The sequence below is a fragment of the Ailuropoda melanoleuca genome, chromosome 2 (genome assembly GCF_002007445.2).
Source record: "Ailuropoda melanoleuca isolate Jingjing chromosome 2, ASM200744v2, whole genome shotgun sequence".
Classification (NCBI taxonomy): Eukaryota; Metazoa; Chordata; class Mammalia; order Carnivora; family Ursidae; genus Ailuropoda; species Ailuropoda melanoleuca.
In genome coordinates, this window is record NC_048219.1 from 145,365,460 (window position 1) to 145,380,552 (window position 15,093).

General features: G+C 31.7%; 1 protein-coding gene across 1 annotated transcript in view; it reads left to right on the forward strand.

Annotated features, from left to right (window-relative positions):
* The window catches only part of AGPS (alkylglycerone phosphate synthase), a 136,649-nt gene that overhangs the window by 93,993 nt on the left and 27,563 nt on the right, over positions 1 to 15,093 (forward strand). Inside the window, exons 13-16 of the mRNA XM_034654787.1 lie at positions 3,014 to 3,090; positions 5,220 to 5,332; positions 10,917 to 10,986; positions 13,070 to 13,131. Of these exons, the coding sequence (XP_034510678.1) occupies positions 3,014 to 3,090; positions 5,220 to 5,332; positions 10,917 to 10,986; positions 13,070 to 13,131 (322 nt within the window). The remainder of the gene's footprint in view (positions 1 to 3,013; positions 3,091 to 5,219; positions 5,333 to 10,916; positions 10,987 to 13,069; positions 13,132 to 15,093) is intronic.

A 15,093-nucleotide genomic window follows, 5' to 3' on the forward strand; every position in this document is an offset into this window, starting at 1 on the left:
TATACTACTGATAAAAGTTTAAGTTAAGTGTGTCCTATAAATAATGAAATAGTGAAATCAAATGAAAATGAAGCTTTCTGTGTGTTTTGGCCTGCATTTAGAGTTCTAGGTCTTTAGAGAGCCATGTATCTGATTAATAATATGTTATCCATTTATATGCTGTTGTTATAGTGAATTATGTTAGACATAGACATGTTTGTAAAATTAACTATGATTTGACTAGATTTTATTTATAATTGGGATTTTAACAATAAAATGAAGGTTTAAAGAAGAGGTCCTTCTGGCCATCTGTCATCCCTGTTCCACATTCTCATTGCTCTATCTAGGAACATGCTCTAAGGCAGGTTCTACTGTCTCTAGTCCAGACTGTATCTCTTCTTTCCACCCTTTACATGGTCATCAAAGTGATTCTTTGAAAAGACAGATCTGATTCTGCTTCTTGGCTATCTATAACCTTTTTGATTTCTCACTTCCTGTTGAAGCCTTTCCATCTATATATCCTGCCATGGCTCCATGATCAAGCAATGAAAGAATAATGCTTAGCACAGCAAGGGATGTCTAGGACTTTTTACTAGCCATATGGCTGATTGGCAGTGTTTGCAGCATATTGGTTGTTAACAAAGCACAAGCCTTATTATTAGATGTTAATATTTTTAATTTCATTCCTACCTCTAACTCAATCCTTTAATTCATTATATTGAAATGATATGTTTGAAGTATATTGAAATTATATCTATCATTGAGTACATTGAAATGATCTATAGATTTCCTCTGAAAAACCAAAGTTTGTCGAATTTAGGGGATGTTTCTTGTTCATTTTTATATCTCCTGCACCTGTCATATGATAGGTACTGATGTTGACTGACTTGATCACCTACTTAGCAGAAGAGGGTGAACAAATCTTGAATAGCACTTAGTAGTATAGTGCCAAGCACAATATCAGTAGCACAGTTTATCATATACTCCTCACAACTGTTCCTGAAAGTGATATTCCCAGTTTACAAATGACTCCAAGGCTAGACGTTTCAGCCAAAGCCCACAGATTGTATGTGGTAGAGCTGGGGTTGAATGCAAATCTGACTCCAAGGCCCAAGACCTTTTCCACTGTTTGAGGTCACTTCTTTGAAATGTAGGTATTTATTATAAATAATTAAAAGTGTTTAAATTAATACTGTAACAAACCAAATTTACTAATCAGACTGTTCAACTAGTAAATTTGAAAACTTAGTTCCTTTATTTACTGTAAAAAATAAAGCACAGCAGCCAGAATATATTTAGAATGTAATTAATTTGAAAGGCAACATTAATTTAAGAATAAATAAAAGATAATATCCTCTTAGGTGATTACTGATGCTTGACACACTTAAAGTTAGTATCGCTTTTATGATAATTATTCTTCAGAGCTATCATGTCAACTCAGTATTTGGGATATATGTGACTAAATCCCACCAGTGTTAACGGAAATTGTGCAAATAAATTTCCATGTGTTAAGATGAACATAGACCCTTAAGGATTATTTCACATCAGTATAGTGACATTTGGAGTCCTCATACATTATGTAAAGATGTGTGGATCAGAAGGCTTGTATGAGGAACAGATCATTTCAGTTTCTTGCAAGTATATGACTGATACACTCACACATTTATGTTTATCTATTTCCAATTATTAAATAGTAGGATAAATTCCATTTGGGACAAGAAGTGAATGTTTTGATGGTATGTTATTTCTAACTTTATACTTTCTAGAAATAGTATTTTTTTAAGGCACTGTTATGCTGGAGAAGCATTTTTGACAGGGTACAGTAAAAGAAAAAAAAAAAACCCAAACATGTGATCCAGGAACTCGAAAAGATTACTAGGTTGATCTCTATCTAATCTGTCCTTCATTTTTGTTTTTTGTTTTGTTCAGTTACAGCATGGATATCTAACTCTTAACCTCTGGTTAAGACTGATGTTACTTGGTCTTTCATGTCACAGTTTCCTATTGTAATCAGTAAAAATGTAGTAAGTATTACAGATTCAGATTCTAACTTAAGGAAAAAAAAAAAAGATTAATGGAAATAAAGAAGACTACAAGTCATAGTTTTTTCTCCCTAGAAATCTCCCCTCTCCCCACCTAAGAAACTGGTTTGCTGTTTGCACCCATTTTAAAGAAGGGATCCATGCTTTAAAAACAAACAAAAACAACATACTAAAATCTTAAAGCTGTTTTTAAAATATAAAATTTTTATTTGGAGATAATTTCAGATTTACTGGAGACTTTAAAATTCTTTATAAAAATTCTATATAAGTAGTATGCCCCATTTTTCTGAATTGGGCTTATAGCACTAAGGCCAGATGTATGACTCTTAATCTAACAGTCACAGGAGTTAAGTTGTTACTCTGAAAACAATGAGAAAACAGTGAAAGACTTTCACTCAATTAAGCTCAATCCGCAGGCAAAGATGTTAATTTAACAGCTCTGAGACACCGTTTATATTATTTTGGCAATTTTAACTTGCTGGGTGTGATTAAGGAAGCAATTACTAGTTTTATGCCAAGAATTCTGGAAGAATTAAGAATTAATTAAGAAACAACCTTAAACTTGGCATTGACTGCATATTTGGTTATAGTTCTGAAAGGTTTCTGCATAATTAAAAAGAATAAACGTAAACTCAGCCACCATTGGGTGTTCTTAATGAAATAAAAATTAATGAAGTGATTTTACTATGTATAAACTACACTATTGAAAGATAACCTAAAGTATATGTAGTATTAATTACATATAGTAATTTGAGTTAAAAAAAGAAACGAGGTTTTGTAAACACAAAGTTGTGGCTTTTGAAAGAAGATAAAGTTAAAAGATGTAGCTCTTACTATAAATATGCTATATATAAAACATAGGAAGATTTAAAAAATTGGAGACATGAAACGTTCACTTTTTTAGGATACTAAATTAAACTAGTATCTAAATCTCTTGAAAAACAGAATTTGCTATTAATTTAAATTTAAATTATGAACTTTTTTCTTCTTAGGTCATGCTCTTAAACCTCAGGTTTCTTCTATTTTCACATCATTTTTGGATGGCTTGAAGAAGTTTTATATTACAAAGGTAAGAATTTTTATAAAATGCTAAAATTTTAAATGCTTATTATACTAATTTTGTTTTCTGCCTTCTCCCCCTTCACATGTACCTTTTATCAAGGATGTTTTTCATGGTGCTGTGTACATTTCTTTATTATTATTTTTCATGTTGGAGTATTTTATCAAGTGAATGAGTTATGCATTTAATTTCAAGAATTTTATTTCCAGATTTGAAGTTTCTAAAAATAACACTGCATTAACAAGTTTCATGCATGTAAGATTTTTTATAGTTTGATTTTTTTTTGTAGTAGATATTTATATCTAGTGAAATAAGAGTATGGATTTTTTTTTTAATCTTTGCTGAATTCCTTTCCTAAAGGGTTATGCCAGTTTGCACTACCTCTGGGACACAGGGGTGCTGTTTCTTTGTTCCATTCTTGCTATGGCATGTGGAGTTGTATTCTGTTATATGTTTTAAATGTACTGAATCTAGGGGAGAAAGTAGTACTTTATTTTAATGTTTCTCATTGATATTCCAGTGGGACCCATCATTTCCCTGTATTGCCTAGATACAGTTTTTGTGTGCATTAGTTGAGTATGGTTCTTTTGCCGGGGGGGCGGGCACCTTCATGGTTTTTTTTGGTACTTTGAGTGTACCCTTTGAGTAATGGGATAATTAGATGCCTTTGTCATAAATGTTGTGAATAATTTTTTGAGTCTGGTGACTCCCTGTTTGTTTATTTTGGTGACTCCCTCTTTAATAAGAGTTTCTCTTTTTGGTGCAAAAGTTTCAAAATTTTGTATCTTTTCCTGTGATTATTTACTCACTTCCAAGCTGGGATCATTTCTTCTCTCTCTTGCTTTTTTTGTTAAATGGGAATTTAAAATTTTATCTTTATCACTTTTTGAATTTATCTCAATTTTATGATGTGAGATAAAGCTCTAAATTAATCTTCACCTTCCGCTCCCCCAATTGCTAACAGATTGTGGCAGCACCATTAACTAACTAATCCCTGCTCCTCTTATATTGATTGACATGTCATGTCTGAGACATCTTCTTATATACTGATTCAAAACGTAGACTCCATTTTAATGTATCAAATACTGTTTGATCTCTTTTATATGTATAATCTAGAAAAAAATATTTTAAAAAACAGAAAAAACTAAGCTTATAGATACAGAGAATAGATTGGTAACTGCCAGAGACGGATGAGGGGTGGGAGAAGAAGGTGAACTTTTTTTGTTTTTAGGGGTTGAGGGGTGGAAGGAGAGGTTGAACTGTTTTTGTTTTTTTTAGTTTAAATAAATTGAATTTTAAAAAGGTATCACATTTTTTTTAATGAGGTTTTGTTCTTGAAAAATTAAATGGATTTAATTACTATAGGTCTAGTTCTTGTTTTTTAGAATTTTCCTTGTGATCTATCATAACCTACCTGTTTATCAACCTAAAAAAATTTCAGAAACTTTTCACCATCTTTGGGAGTCCATTAAGGTTTCTATCAGAATTGGAATGAAACTGTATATTAATTTGAGCAAGAATTGACAGGTTAATATACTTAGTTGAGGCATTCTAGAACATGTCTTTATAATCTATTTTTAGACATGTTTTCCTAATGAGGTTACATATTTCCTTTTATGGTTATTCTTAGATAATTTAATTGACATTTAACATTTTCCTTTGAGAATATTATTTAGTAAGGAGTTATTGTTGGTATGTAAGGAAGTATTTTTACTTTTTTCTCATCCTACATCTTGCTGATTCATTATATTCTCTCATTTGGTATTTTTATTTGCTTCTTTATTGCGTTATAATTCCTACAAGTTCTTTGTGGTATTACTTACCAATATGTCATTACAATTGGCACCATGGCATACTTTGAAATGAAGTATTTTTCTTAATATTGTATTTATACAATACAGTTGTTTTGTATTTTATTGTATTTTTCTTAATATTGTATTTTTCTTAGTATTGTTATTTGTAACAACCTGAATAGGTGCATTAAACATTCTTTATGATTTGTATGCAAAATTCCAAAGCTCAGTTTTAAAGAGTTGGTATGTTTGAGGCCAGAACAGAAGAAAAAGTGAGCAAAATGTATTTTGATTTACTGTTTTGTAGGATAAGACTTATCTGTAATAATTTTTTTTTTTTGGTAGTTTAAAGGATTCGATCCAAATCAGCTAGCTGTTGCTACGTTACTATTTGAGGGGGACCGTGAGAAGGTTCTTCAACATGAAAAACAAGTGTATGACATTGCTGCAAAATTTGGGTATGGCTTTTAGTTCATAATGCCAAGAGAATGTTAATCTAAAATTCTGGTATCTGCAAGCAGTTGTTAATGTACCCTTTAAAGTATTAAATTTGTAGCAATATATGATAGTCAATATGTTGTGTTGCTTTACTTTCAGAATTTGTGATCATACATATGATATATTAAATATTTTATTATATTTTTCCATTAATGCTAATTTTATAATATTTGCTTTTGTTGTACTAGAGTAACATGAAAAATTCATAATCCTCTTACTATTTAGTGCTAATCGTATATGTATAAAACATGTTACTAGTATGTTTTTAAAAGGAAATTTTTTAAACAAAAGAATTTGATAAATTATCTATACTCCACCTCTTGTCACTTACTGTTTTGTGCTGGTATAAAAAAACAGAAAACATTTCACATCTATAACCAACTGAATAATGATTGGGTGGTTTCTTTCTGTCTGCTTGATGGATTATGAGATTGATCGATGAGAACTATAGTGAAAATGCCATTTATCAGGACTACATTTTTTCCTTTCCTTTCTAAGTACATAAACTAAGTTTCCTGGATACCAGTTTCCTTTTTTTTTTTAAATTTCAGAGCTTAAAATATACATTATGCTTAATCTGAGTTCTTTATAAATATTTAATTTCCCTTTTTTGCTATTTATGAGAACAAATGGGCGCTTAATTTGTAGCCTTGTGTTTTAGAGTGCCCCCACTTTTATGTATTTTTCTCACATAGGATATTCAGCCCTTTATTTTTAGGATTTTTTTTAACATAGTGTTAAAATGCAGAATTCTTAGAAAAAGATCTAGTTTGGGGCTTAATTTTTAGTTTACTTTTGTACTGTTTTTGAATATTGTAAATTAGCCTCTCGGTTTTATTCTTACCTTATTCTGAAATTGGCAAGTGGAATTTAATTTCTTTAGTAAAAGGTGAAATTCATTACTCTTTCACTTTTCCTCTTTCACGGTACATTTTTTGGGAATTACTGATTTTTTAACTAAATTAAGAGTAACTGTGCTTTAAAAATTCAGTTAATAATCAAAAGGCTTGGATTTCAGGTTAATCTGTGAATTTATTTTTGAAATGTATGTGTACCTGTATTTTAGTTTTTAAGTTATGTGGAGTTTATGTATAATTTGATTTTTAAACTTTTTTCTTAAAATCCATGATATTAGAAACAGTTAAGGTGATTTAAATTAAAATCTTTTCTAGCTAAATTAAATCTTTAATTTCTATTCTAACCTTAAAAAGTAGAGACTGAAACTTTAAAAAATTGTTTTTTGTATATTTAAATATTTAATTGGGGTTTCAAAATTGTTCAGAAGCGCTTGTAGGGAAATGCATGCTATAATATTTGAATCACTTTATATAAATAAGGTAAGTTTGCTTAGTTTCACCTCAATCCCTTGGTCCTCCTCCTACTTCTAACACACACCCCCACACATGCATACACATGCACAGAAATTGCACTTTGCAGTATCTTTTGAAATTACAATTCAGAGTAGCCAGCAAAATCATTAGTAATGTGCTACATTTCCTATTGGAATGGAGGGGTGGGTAGGATGATGGTAAATGCCTTTTTATGTGAGGTAAGACATAATTTTTACAGGGCATGACCTGTCTTTTCTTGGACATCACTGCCGATACCTGGTATATACTAGATGCTTGATTGAACATTTGTTGAAAGAATTAGGGAAACTGAGTATTTTTCCCCTAACAATTTTTATTCTATTTCGTTTATGCCTAACTGCTATGCACCCTTAAAACAGTTTATTTTTGATCTTTAGGTATTTATCAGAGCCGTTTTGTCAGTTTTAAGTTGACCCACCAACTGTCATGAACTCTCTTGTCATGTAATTCGTCTTGTTTTTCCCATTAATTCCAGTCATTTACAACTTAAAAATGATCTTCTTAAGATGAATCCAGGTCTTTTTAGATACTGATACTGAAGCCCCAGAACTATTGAGTTAATTCGAGTGATTTGTTTATACCAAACAAAACATATCAAATTCATCCATTAAAATGGTTTATAGTAAGTGAGATATCTATTTAAAGCAAGGCAAAGCATTAAAAGTCAGACTCTGGGGTCTCATTTTTTGGCTATTATTATTTGCTACTTATTAGTTATGTTATAATTAATTTCTTAATGTACTGTCATCTTGTTTTCCTTCATTTGGATGTAGACATCATCTGTATTAACAATCCAGGCTGTCATTAGGCAGATGACTTAGGGATATTTTGGTTTGATTTGATTTGATTTGATACTTGGAAATATCTTCATGCAGTTTTCTAGCAGAAGTCCTGGTTTTCTCCATGTTTCTCTCTAGACACTAGTTCTTTGTTCTAATCACTGAAAGATTCAGGGATATTTTTCTTACTTAAGATGCCACTTGGCCACCCCTTGTTCCCCAATAAATGATTTCTTCTGCGTAACTAAAAAGCAGCACTAAATTTCTTTTTGCTAAAGTTTCATAAGTTAGTTTAGCTCATGTACTTTATTTTGAATTAGGGCATTATTCATCTATCCTTTATTTTCTTCTTTTGTTTTATCTTCTGTTCCTACCACCTCGTTAGCTTTGAATTGATTGTTTTTAATAAAGTACTCCCAACAGTTTAGAGCATTTTTATGTGTTATCTTAGCCATTTTCCTCCTTTCCTTCCCCATCACCCCTAACACCGTTAAATACCTTTGAACACACATGACCCAATGGGACGTAATAGGCAAATTTTGAATAATCATACTTTGGTTGTTATCTATGTTTGCTAGTAATATACTTTAACTTCTCTAGGAGCTAAACAGAATAAACATTCCCTGTCAGCATCATGACAGATGTATTGACATTTACCATAGAACTTAAGGTAATGTGTTATTGTTATTTTTAAAGTGTGTGCTTTAGTAGTTTAATGTAATTCAACATGAGAGTGATTAGGTTCACCAGATGGCTTTTTATATAAAAAGATTGTCTCTCATTCCTCTTTCATTAGTCTTCCCACTCCTTTCTCATGAAACAGGTTTAAATTTGTTTAAGAACCTTGTTAATTGATTTTTGAAATTTGCGGAGGGGAGCAGGAAGTCGGGGATGGATATTGCTACTTTGCTATAAAGCAGTTTGAATCTTAGTATACTTTTTTGGAGTGGCTGCTAAGAAAATGGTGAGTTAGAAGCATTTAATTTCTACGCCCTACTATTGTTTATATATCATATTTTAAGGTAATCCTGTCTGGAAGATAGATTTCTGAAAGCTAAAAGAGAGAGAGAGAGATTGAAGTTATAGAAAACTAAATTTGCAGGGAAACCTGTGATTCAGAAAAGCAAACCCAGATGACTTTTCTTCTCCTTTGGGATTTATGAATTTAGAATGGACATTGATTTCTTCCTGTTTTAGATAAGAAAATGCATGTTTTTGTGTGGTTTGTCACACTGAATTCCAAATTGGAGCAGATCTCCCCACCGCCACCAGATGTTAGAACAGAATCTAAAGAAAAATGGCTTGACATGGGACTGCAAAGTAGGACTTTTTCTCATCTGATATAAGAGAGACAGGCCTACTAAATGTCTGTACCTGTTACTTCTCATCAAATACCAGCTTAGAATGCACCTTCTCAAGAATTCCCAGTGCAGGTCTCTTACACCCTTTGCTAGTCTTCACTGTCCTTTCTTTCTGCCAGTAGGCCCAAGATGAATTGTTCCTATTTCCTATCTCACTAGTGCTTTTTTCTTTTTTGGACTCAGTGTCTGACTGCTTGATATCTACCTGAGGTATAGAATCAGATGTTTTCCTCCATGCACTTACCATAGCAACTTTTCTGACTTGTTTCCTTCTTGTTTTGGAACTTTATTTGACTTCCTATCCCTAACCTCAAACCCGTATATATCTAACCCAGAATTATATTATTTCTTCTTACTTTTCACTCTCAACTGCTTGACTTATTATCATTTCTCATTAACAATTAGTAATACAAACCATCCCCCCAATTTCATTTCATTGTACCCAGTCTCCAAGTAGTTCTAGACTAGACCCGCTCCTGTCAAGTGTTTGCCACTTCTCTGGGTGATACTAAGTTGTTTATATGCAACTATAATGCTAAGTTAGAGGAAATTTGATTTGGACTTTACATCCTAGCCTAAAATTGCCTAACAGTAGTTATATAGCACAAGGGTACATCTATGCTATATTATTTACTTACTTCTAAATCCAAGCAAAACTTAAGGGGAAGGAAGAACTTAACTATAAAGGTGTTAATCGAAGCAATTAGAAAATTGATTCTTCCAGAGGAGGCTCAAATAAGAGAGGCTCAAATCTGAGTCTTGGGCAACACCGTGGTTAAGGGCTTAGCACCCTGAGACCAGGGAGGTGTAATTACCATATTGAGCAGAAAGACAGAAGTTAATCATCGGTTATGACCCAAGAAAGTCACATGAAAATATGCTTTTCTTTCTATCTGGTTTTATTGAGGGATTTTCTTCATGCATACTTTGGGAGTTTGTGGTAAGTTTTCTTTAGTTGACTAAGAATAGTTAAAATTTAATTTCTGTCTGATGATGGAAACAAGCAAAATTAAAAGCTCTTTAATAAAGGTAGTAGAAATCAGTAATCATTCATAGTCTTTTAAAATAAGAATGACTTTCACAAAGCAGAGTACTTGGACTGAATTATATGTTCTAGGGGATTAGTTCTAACTAGATCACCAAATACAATTTCTGTGGATAAAACTACTTTCAAATTGAAATGGATAGTTCAGAGTAGTAAAACCTTACCTGTTTTCTTGTAATTGTCTATATATCTTGCTTCATAAACTTTAATATTTCTCTGTAAGTATGTTTTGTCTCATTTAAATTATAAGTTTCATAAAATAAACACTATGTCTAATACTTCATATACAATCTGCACGAGTATTCAAAACACTTGGTATTGGGAAGATGTAGTCAATCATTATACATCTTTATATGTGAATAAGACTATAATGACATGAATATATGGATAAGAATATATGAATAAGATAAGAGCATTTTAAGTATCTTGTTATGCTTGTGAAGTTTATTAAAGTTTATTTAGGTTTCTTTTTCATGGCTAATTCTTTGTTCTTTTGTCAGTATGGGTAGAAGTAGTTGAGTTCATATGAGTCAGTTTTATTAGTTTGATGGATACAAGTTTGAAATTAATGACCAAACTGAAATATTAAAAGTGTTTTTAGGGCACCTGTGTGACTCAGTGGGTTAAACCTCTGCTTTCAGCTCGGGTCATGATCTCAGGGTCCTGGGATCGAGTCCCACATCAGGCTCTCAGCTCAGCGGGGAGCCTGCTTCTACCTCTGTGCCCTCTCTTTCTGTCTCTCTCTTTCAAATAAATAAAGTCTAAAAAAAAAAGTGTTTTTAGGTTTTTGTTATCCAAGCTTATTCTTTTGACAGCTCTTTGATACATTTATGATAAATTAGATTAAAATAAAAATGAGATGCAATGTAATCTTTGTTAATCTGTTAAGCAGTTATCTTATCTTGGGTCAGTCATATTAGTTTGGTTAGTTTTATATATTTTTAATAAATATATGTGATACATATTGACAGTTTGTTCTTTAATTACAGTGGGTTGGCAGCTGGAGAAGATAATGGACAGAGAGGTTATTTGCTGACCTATGTCATTGCATACATTCGAGTAAGTTATCTCGTATTTCCCTTGTCAGTTTATGTTGCAGACCATACTTTTTCTTTGAATGAATAAAATTATTTTCTTAAATTTTAACCTAGTATGATGTGTCACATCATTTTACATGAATGTAGGACTAGCTACAAATCTTCAGAAGCCCAATGAAATCTTCCGTATGTGCTTTTGAGGAATTTAAAATTTTATTCAGGCCATTTTGCTCTGATTGATTCATAATCTGTTTTAAAGATATAGAATCTTTCTTTAACTCTTTAAAAATTGGTATTTAACTTGGTTGCAAGTAGTAATTGGCTCACTGGTGATGATTACTATGTAGAATTAATAATTCTAAATAAAATAATTTGTATTTGAGCTCTAAAATTTTTCTAATTCCAGATTTTCTACTTGGGAGAAACTTTATTAGTCATGTTAACCAAGAGTCTACTATACTTATCAATATGAAAGTATTCTTTCAAAAGTTTATTTATTCATTTATTTTGTTTTGTTTTTCTACTTTGGCTGTAATAAACTCAAGTTTTTTAATTGTTTTCTGTTCTTATTCGGGTTACATTCTGAAAATATAGTTTGTTTATGTAATTTGAAGGGTCTTATTTTAAAAGGTCATTTCTCAGATATCCTACTGAGAATTTGACTTTCCCAAATACTGAATTTTCTGAATATTCACTCAGGAATTGTTCTGAAGGAAATACTTACATAAACTTACATAAAATTTGTTTTTACTTCCCTAAGAAAGCTTGAATTGTGTTCTCATTTTAAAAATAATTTAATCCTTGGTAAGATCTAAATTTTAGGTTGCAGTGAATTTAAAGCATATATGTTTTCCCGGGCTACCCATTTTGCCATGCTGATAAGGAAAATTACATTTATTGCTTGTACATTATGTTAGAAATTGTGATTAAGAGATTTACAGATCATGAAAAGTAATAGATGATTTTAGGTCTTATTAATAATGTTTACCTCCATAGACCATTACTACCCCAAGCTCTCCCATTGTAAGCATTTGTATATATACAAATTTTTGTTTTGGGGGCATTTTCTCTAAATATATTGAACATTTTCCCATAATGCAAAATTTAGAATTCTAGAAAATGAAATGTAACTGTAACAAGTACAGCATAGACACTGTTAAAACTGAATCAGAAGCAATTTTGAGATTTGGGGGTGAGAGTGATTATTTGTTTTATCTTACTTTTTATTTTCCCAATGTTTAATACCTTTGTCACCAAGTATATGTTTACCGCATAAATGAACGTAGAAGAGAAAAGCCACACATTTTAGATCAGTAATTTGGGGATTTTTCTTGTCAACCAATGGTAGAGTTGAAGTGATTCATTTTGCTTGCAGTGAAACTTAACATGTATTGATTTTTCTACTTATAAAATTTTCTTTCCTATCTTTGCACTTCGGTGGTGGCTAATGAATTGTTCTTTCCAGTTTTGATATTAAAACAGATTGTATTCTGGTTAAAGAAATTTGTATTATAAGTTACTTACCAAACAAGAATTATATCTTGTGTGTTACAAAATTTATTTTCCTAGCAGAGGTGCTTCCAGATACCTATCTTATTTAGTTACTACAAAGAGAGGCACTATATTTTCTAATTTGTTTTTAAAGAAAAGCTGATTTCAGGAAAGAGAGATACCCTCTTCCTTTAGTCCTCCTTCCCCCACTTCTCTGTTGCCCTGGTCCTTCCATCCTGAAGACCACTTTTTAATGTAGTTTAATTTGCTGTTTAGGATACTAAAAAATCTGTTCTACTATCCTCTACAGTTCTTAGATAGAAACTCCATTCCTTGGAGAAATATTTAAATTCCTACCATGTGTCAGGCACACTGCCTGGTGCCAAGGGTACAGAGGACAATGAGACAGACAAAGTTCCTGTCCTCCTAGAGGTTATAGCTCACTCTCAGGGCCACTTGCCAGTGCTTTTATGGAGTGGAAAGTAAAGAGCAGTGCAGGTTACATTAGAAACATGTAATACTAAAAGTTCTATGAAATACTAGCGATATTACAATATTATTGATTCTTCTGCACCTGTTGTAATTTCTTGATTTTTGTATATATGTTTTAACAGGACTTGGGTTTGGAATACTATGTATTAGGAGAGTCTTTTGAGACTTCCGCTCCTTGGGACAGGTAAAATATAATAAAATGCCTGATATATTTCAAATATGCTATAGGAGTTGCTGAAATAATGTATCTTTGTGCATGAATATACAAATTTTTAAATCTTTATAAAGGAGCACTTTTATTTAAATTAATATCTTTGGGACACCTGGGTGGTTCCAGTCAGTGAAGCATCTGACTCTTGTTTCAGTTCAGGTCATGAGATTGAGCCCCCGCATCAGGCTCTTAGCTCAGTGTGGAGTCTGCTTGAGATTCTCTCTCTCCCTCTCCCCCTCCCCTCCACTCGCTCTCTCTCAAATAAATAAATCCTTTAAACATTTAATTAATATCTTCATCAGAATGTCATATTTACAAAGCTTTTTTCTTTTTTGGGGGGGGGTTTGAGACAGATTTGCCTATGTCCCATAGAAGTAGAAGGTATTACTGAAGTCTACATTTTAAAGAATCTTATTGAGGATTTAAGTGTCACTATATAGTTTTACTAGCTTTGGTTTAAATTTTTAAGTGCCTAATATGCTTGTATGTTCTCTAAAAAGTCCCCCAAAATTATAAAACCAGTGTTAACCTCCTTTTGTAATATGATGTAGCTTTTGATATTTGTATGGGTATTATTAAGTAAGATTTCAACTTGTATTTCAGTGATTTCTAAAAGAAATCCAGCTTAAGATATTATGTACAACTTTTTTTTTGCATTACACACACATACATACAGATATTGGTTAGGGAATTGATAATAAAAAGTGATGAGCAAATGTGAAGTGGTTTTGTTAAAAATGGGCTTTTGAGTTAATTCAGTAATAAAAATTCTTAAGAAGACTGTTAGTATATTTTTATTTGAACATGACTTACATTTTACTTTTTCTTTATAGAATCTACAAATTATTTTAAATCTTCAATAAAGTAAATAAGATATAATAAATCCCCATGAATCCACTTATTAGATATTACATATTTTAACATTTTTGTTCTACCCTAACCTCTTTTCTCCTCTCCCCCAGAAAACTTCTTACTTTTCTGCATTCATTCTTTATCTACTATGGGTTATAACTTTTGGTGTATGGCTATTCCATGCGTTGTAAAACAGTAATCAAATGTATAGTACCAATCTGTTACTCACAATTTTTGATGCTATGTTTTAACAAGGGGATAAATCTTGTAAATAAAAAAAAATCAACTTACTGACATCTGAACTTTTGAACAGCAAATATCATTTGATAGCTGTTCATAGTTGTCTCAAAGACCATTTTAGTCTTTTATACTTTTCCTTGCTGAGGAAGGTAGGTTAGTATACTGTTAACTTCTTCAGCATTATGAATTTCCTCATCAATTACTATTAATTGATGATTGCCATTTGTCTTTTTATCTTGCAGCTGTGGAAGCTAATCACGTACTATCTTCACTTTTTAAGTTTTCTTGTGTATTTTTATGTATTTATTTGACTCACTGACAATATCTGTTTTATACAGGGTTATATATTTGGTTTGTTTTCATTTAAAACAATGTCAGCTGAAGTTTTCATAAATAAAATTAATGGAAAGCAGCTACATTCCTGACATAAAATTTACTTGTTACCCATTTAGCAACTTGCTTTTTCTTTAAAACCATGTTTAGCAGAAACCCATGGGATCAGAGTCTTCAACTCTCACTCAATATTAGGTTGCTAGGACTTTTCATGCATAAGTCTCTTAAGAGATTATTGATCTTACTAGTTTTTGTGTATTTCTCCGTGGCCCTAGCAAAATGACAGTACCTGTTAAGTGCTCAGTGAATATTCTGCATAGAGTCTTATGAGTGAATTCTGGAATGGTGTAAGAATGCAGCCTATAAAAATAGCTGTCTTAAAGGTCTGAGTTGGAGGTTTAAAGATTTTGGAGACACTAGCATGAGACTTGTGATTAAAACCAAGGGAGTAGATACAAACCCTTGTAGATAATAAAGATGAAGGGGGGAAAAAAAAGAGGGCCCAAGAAG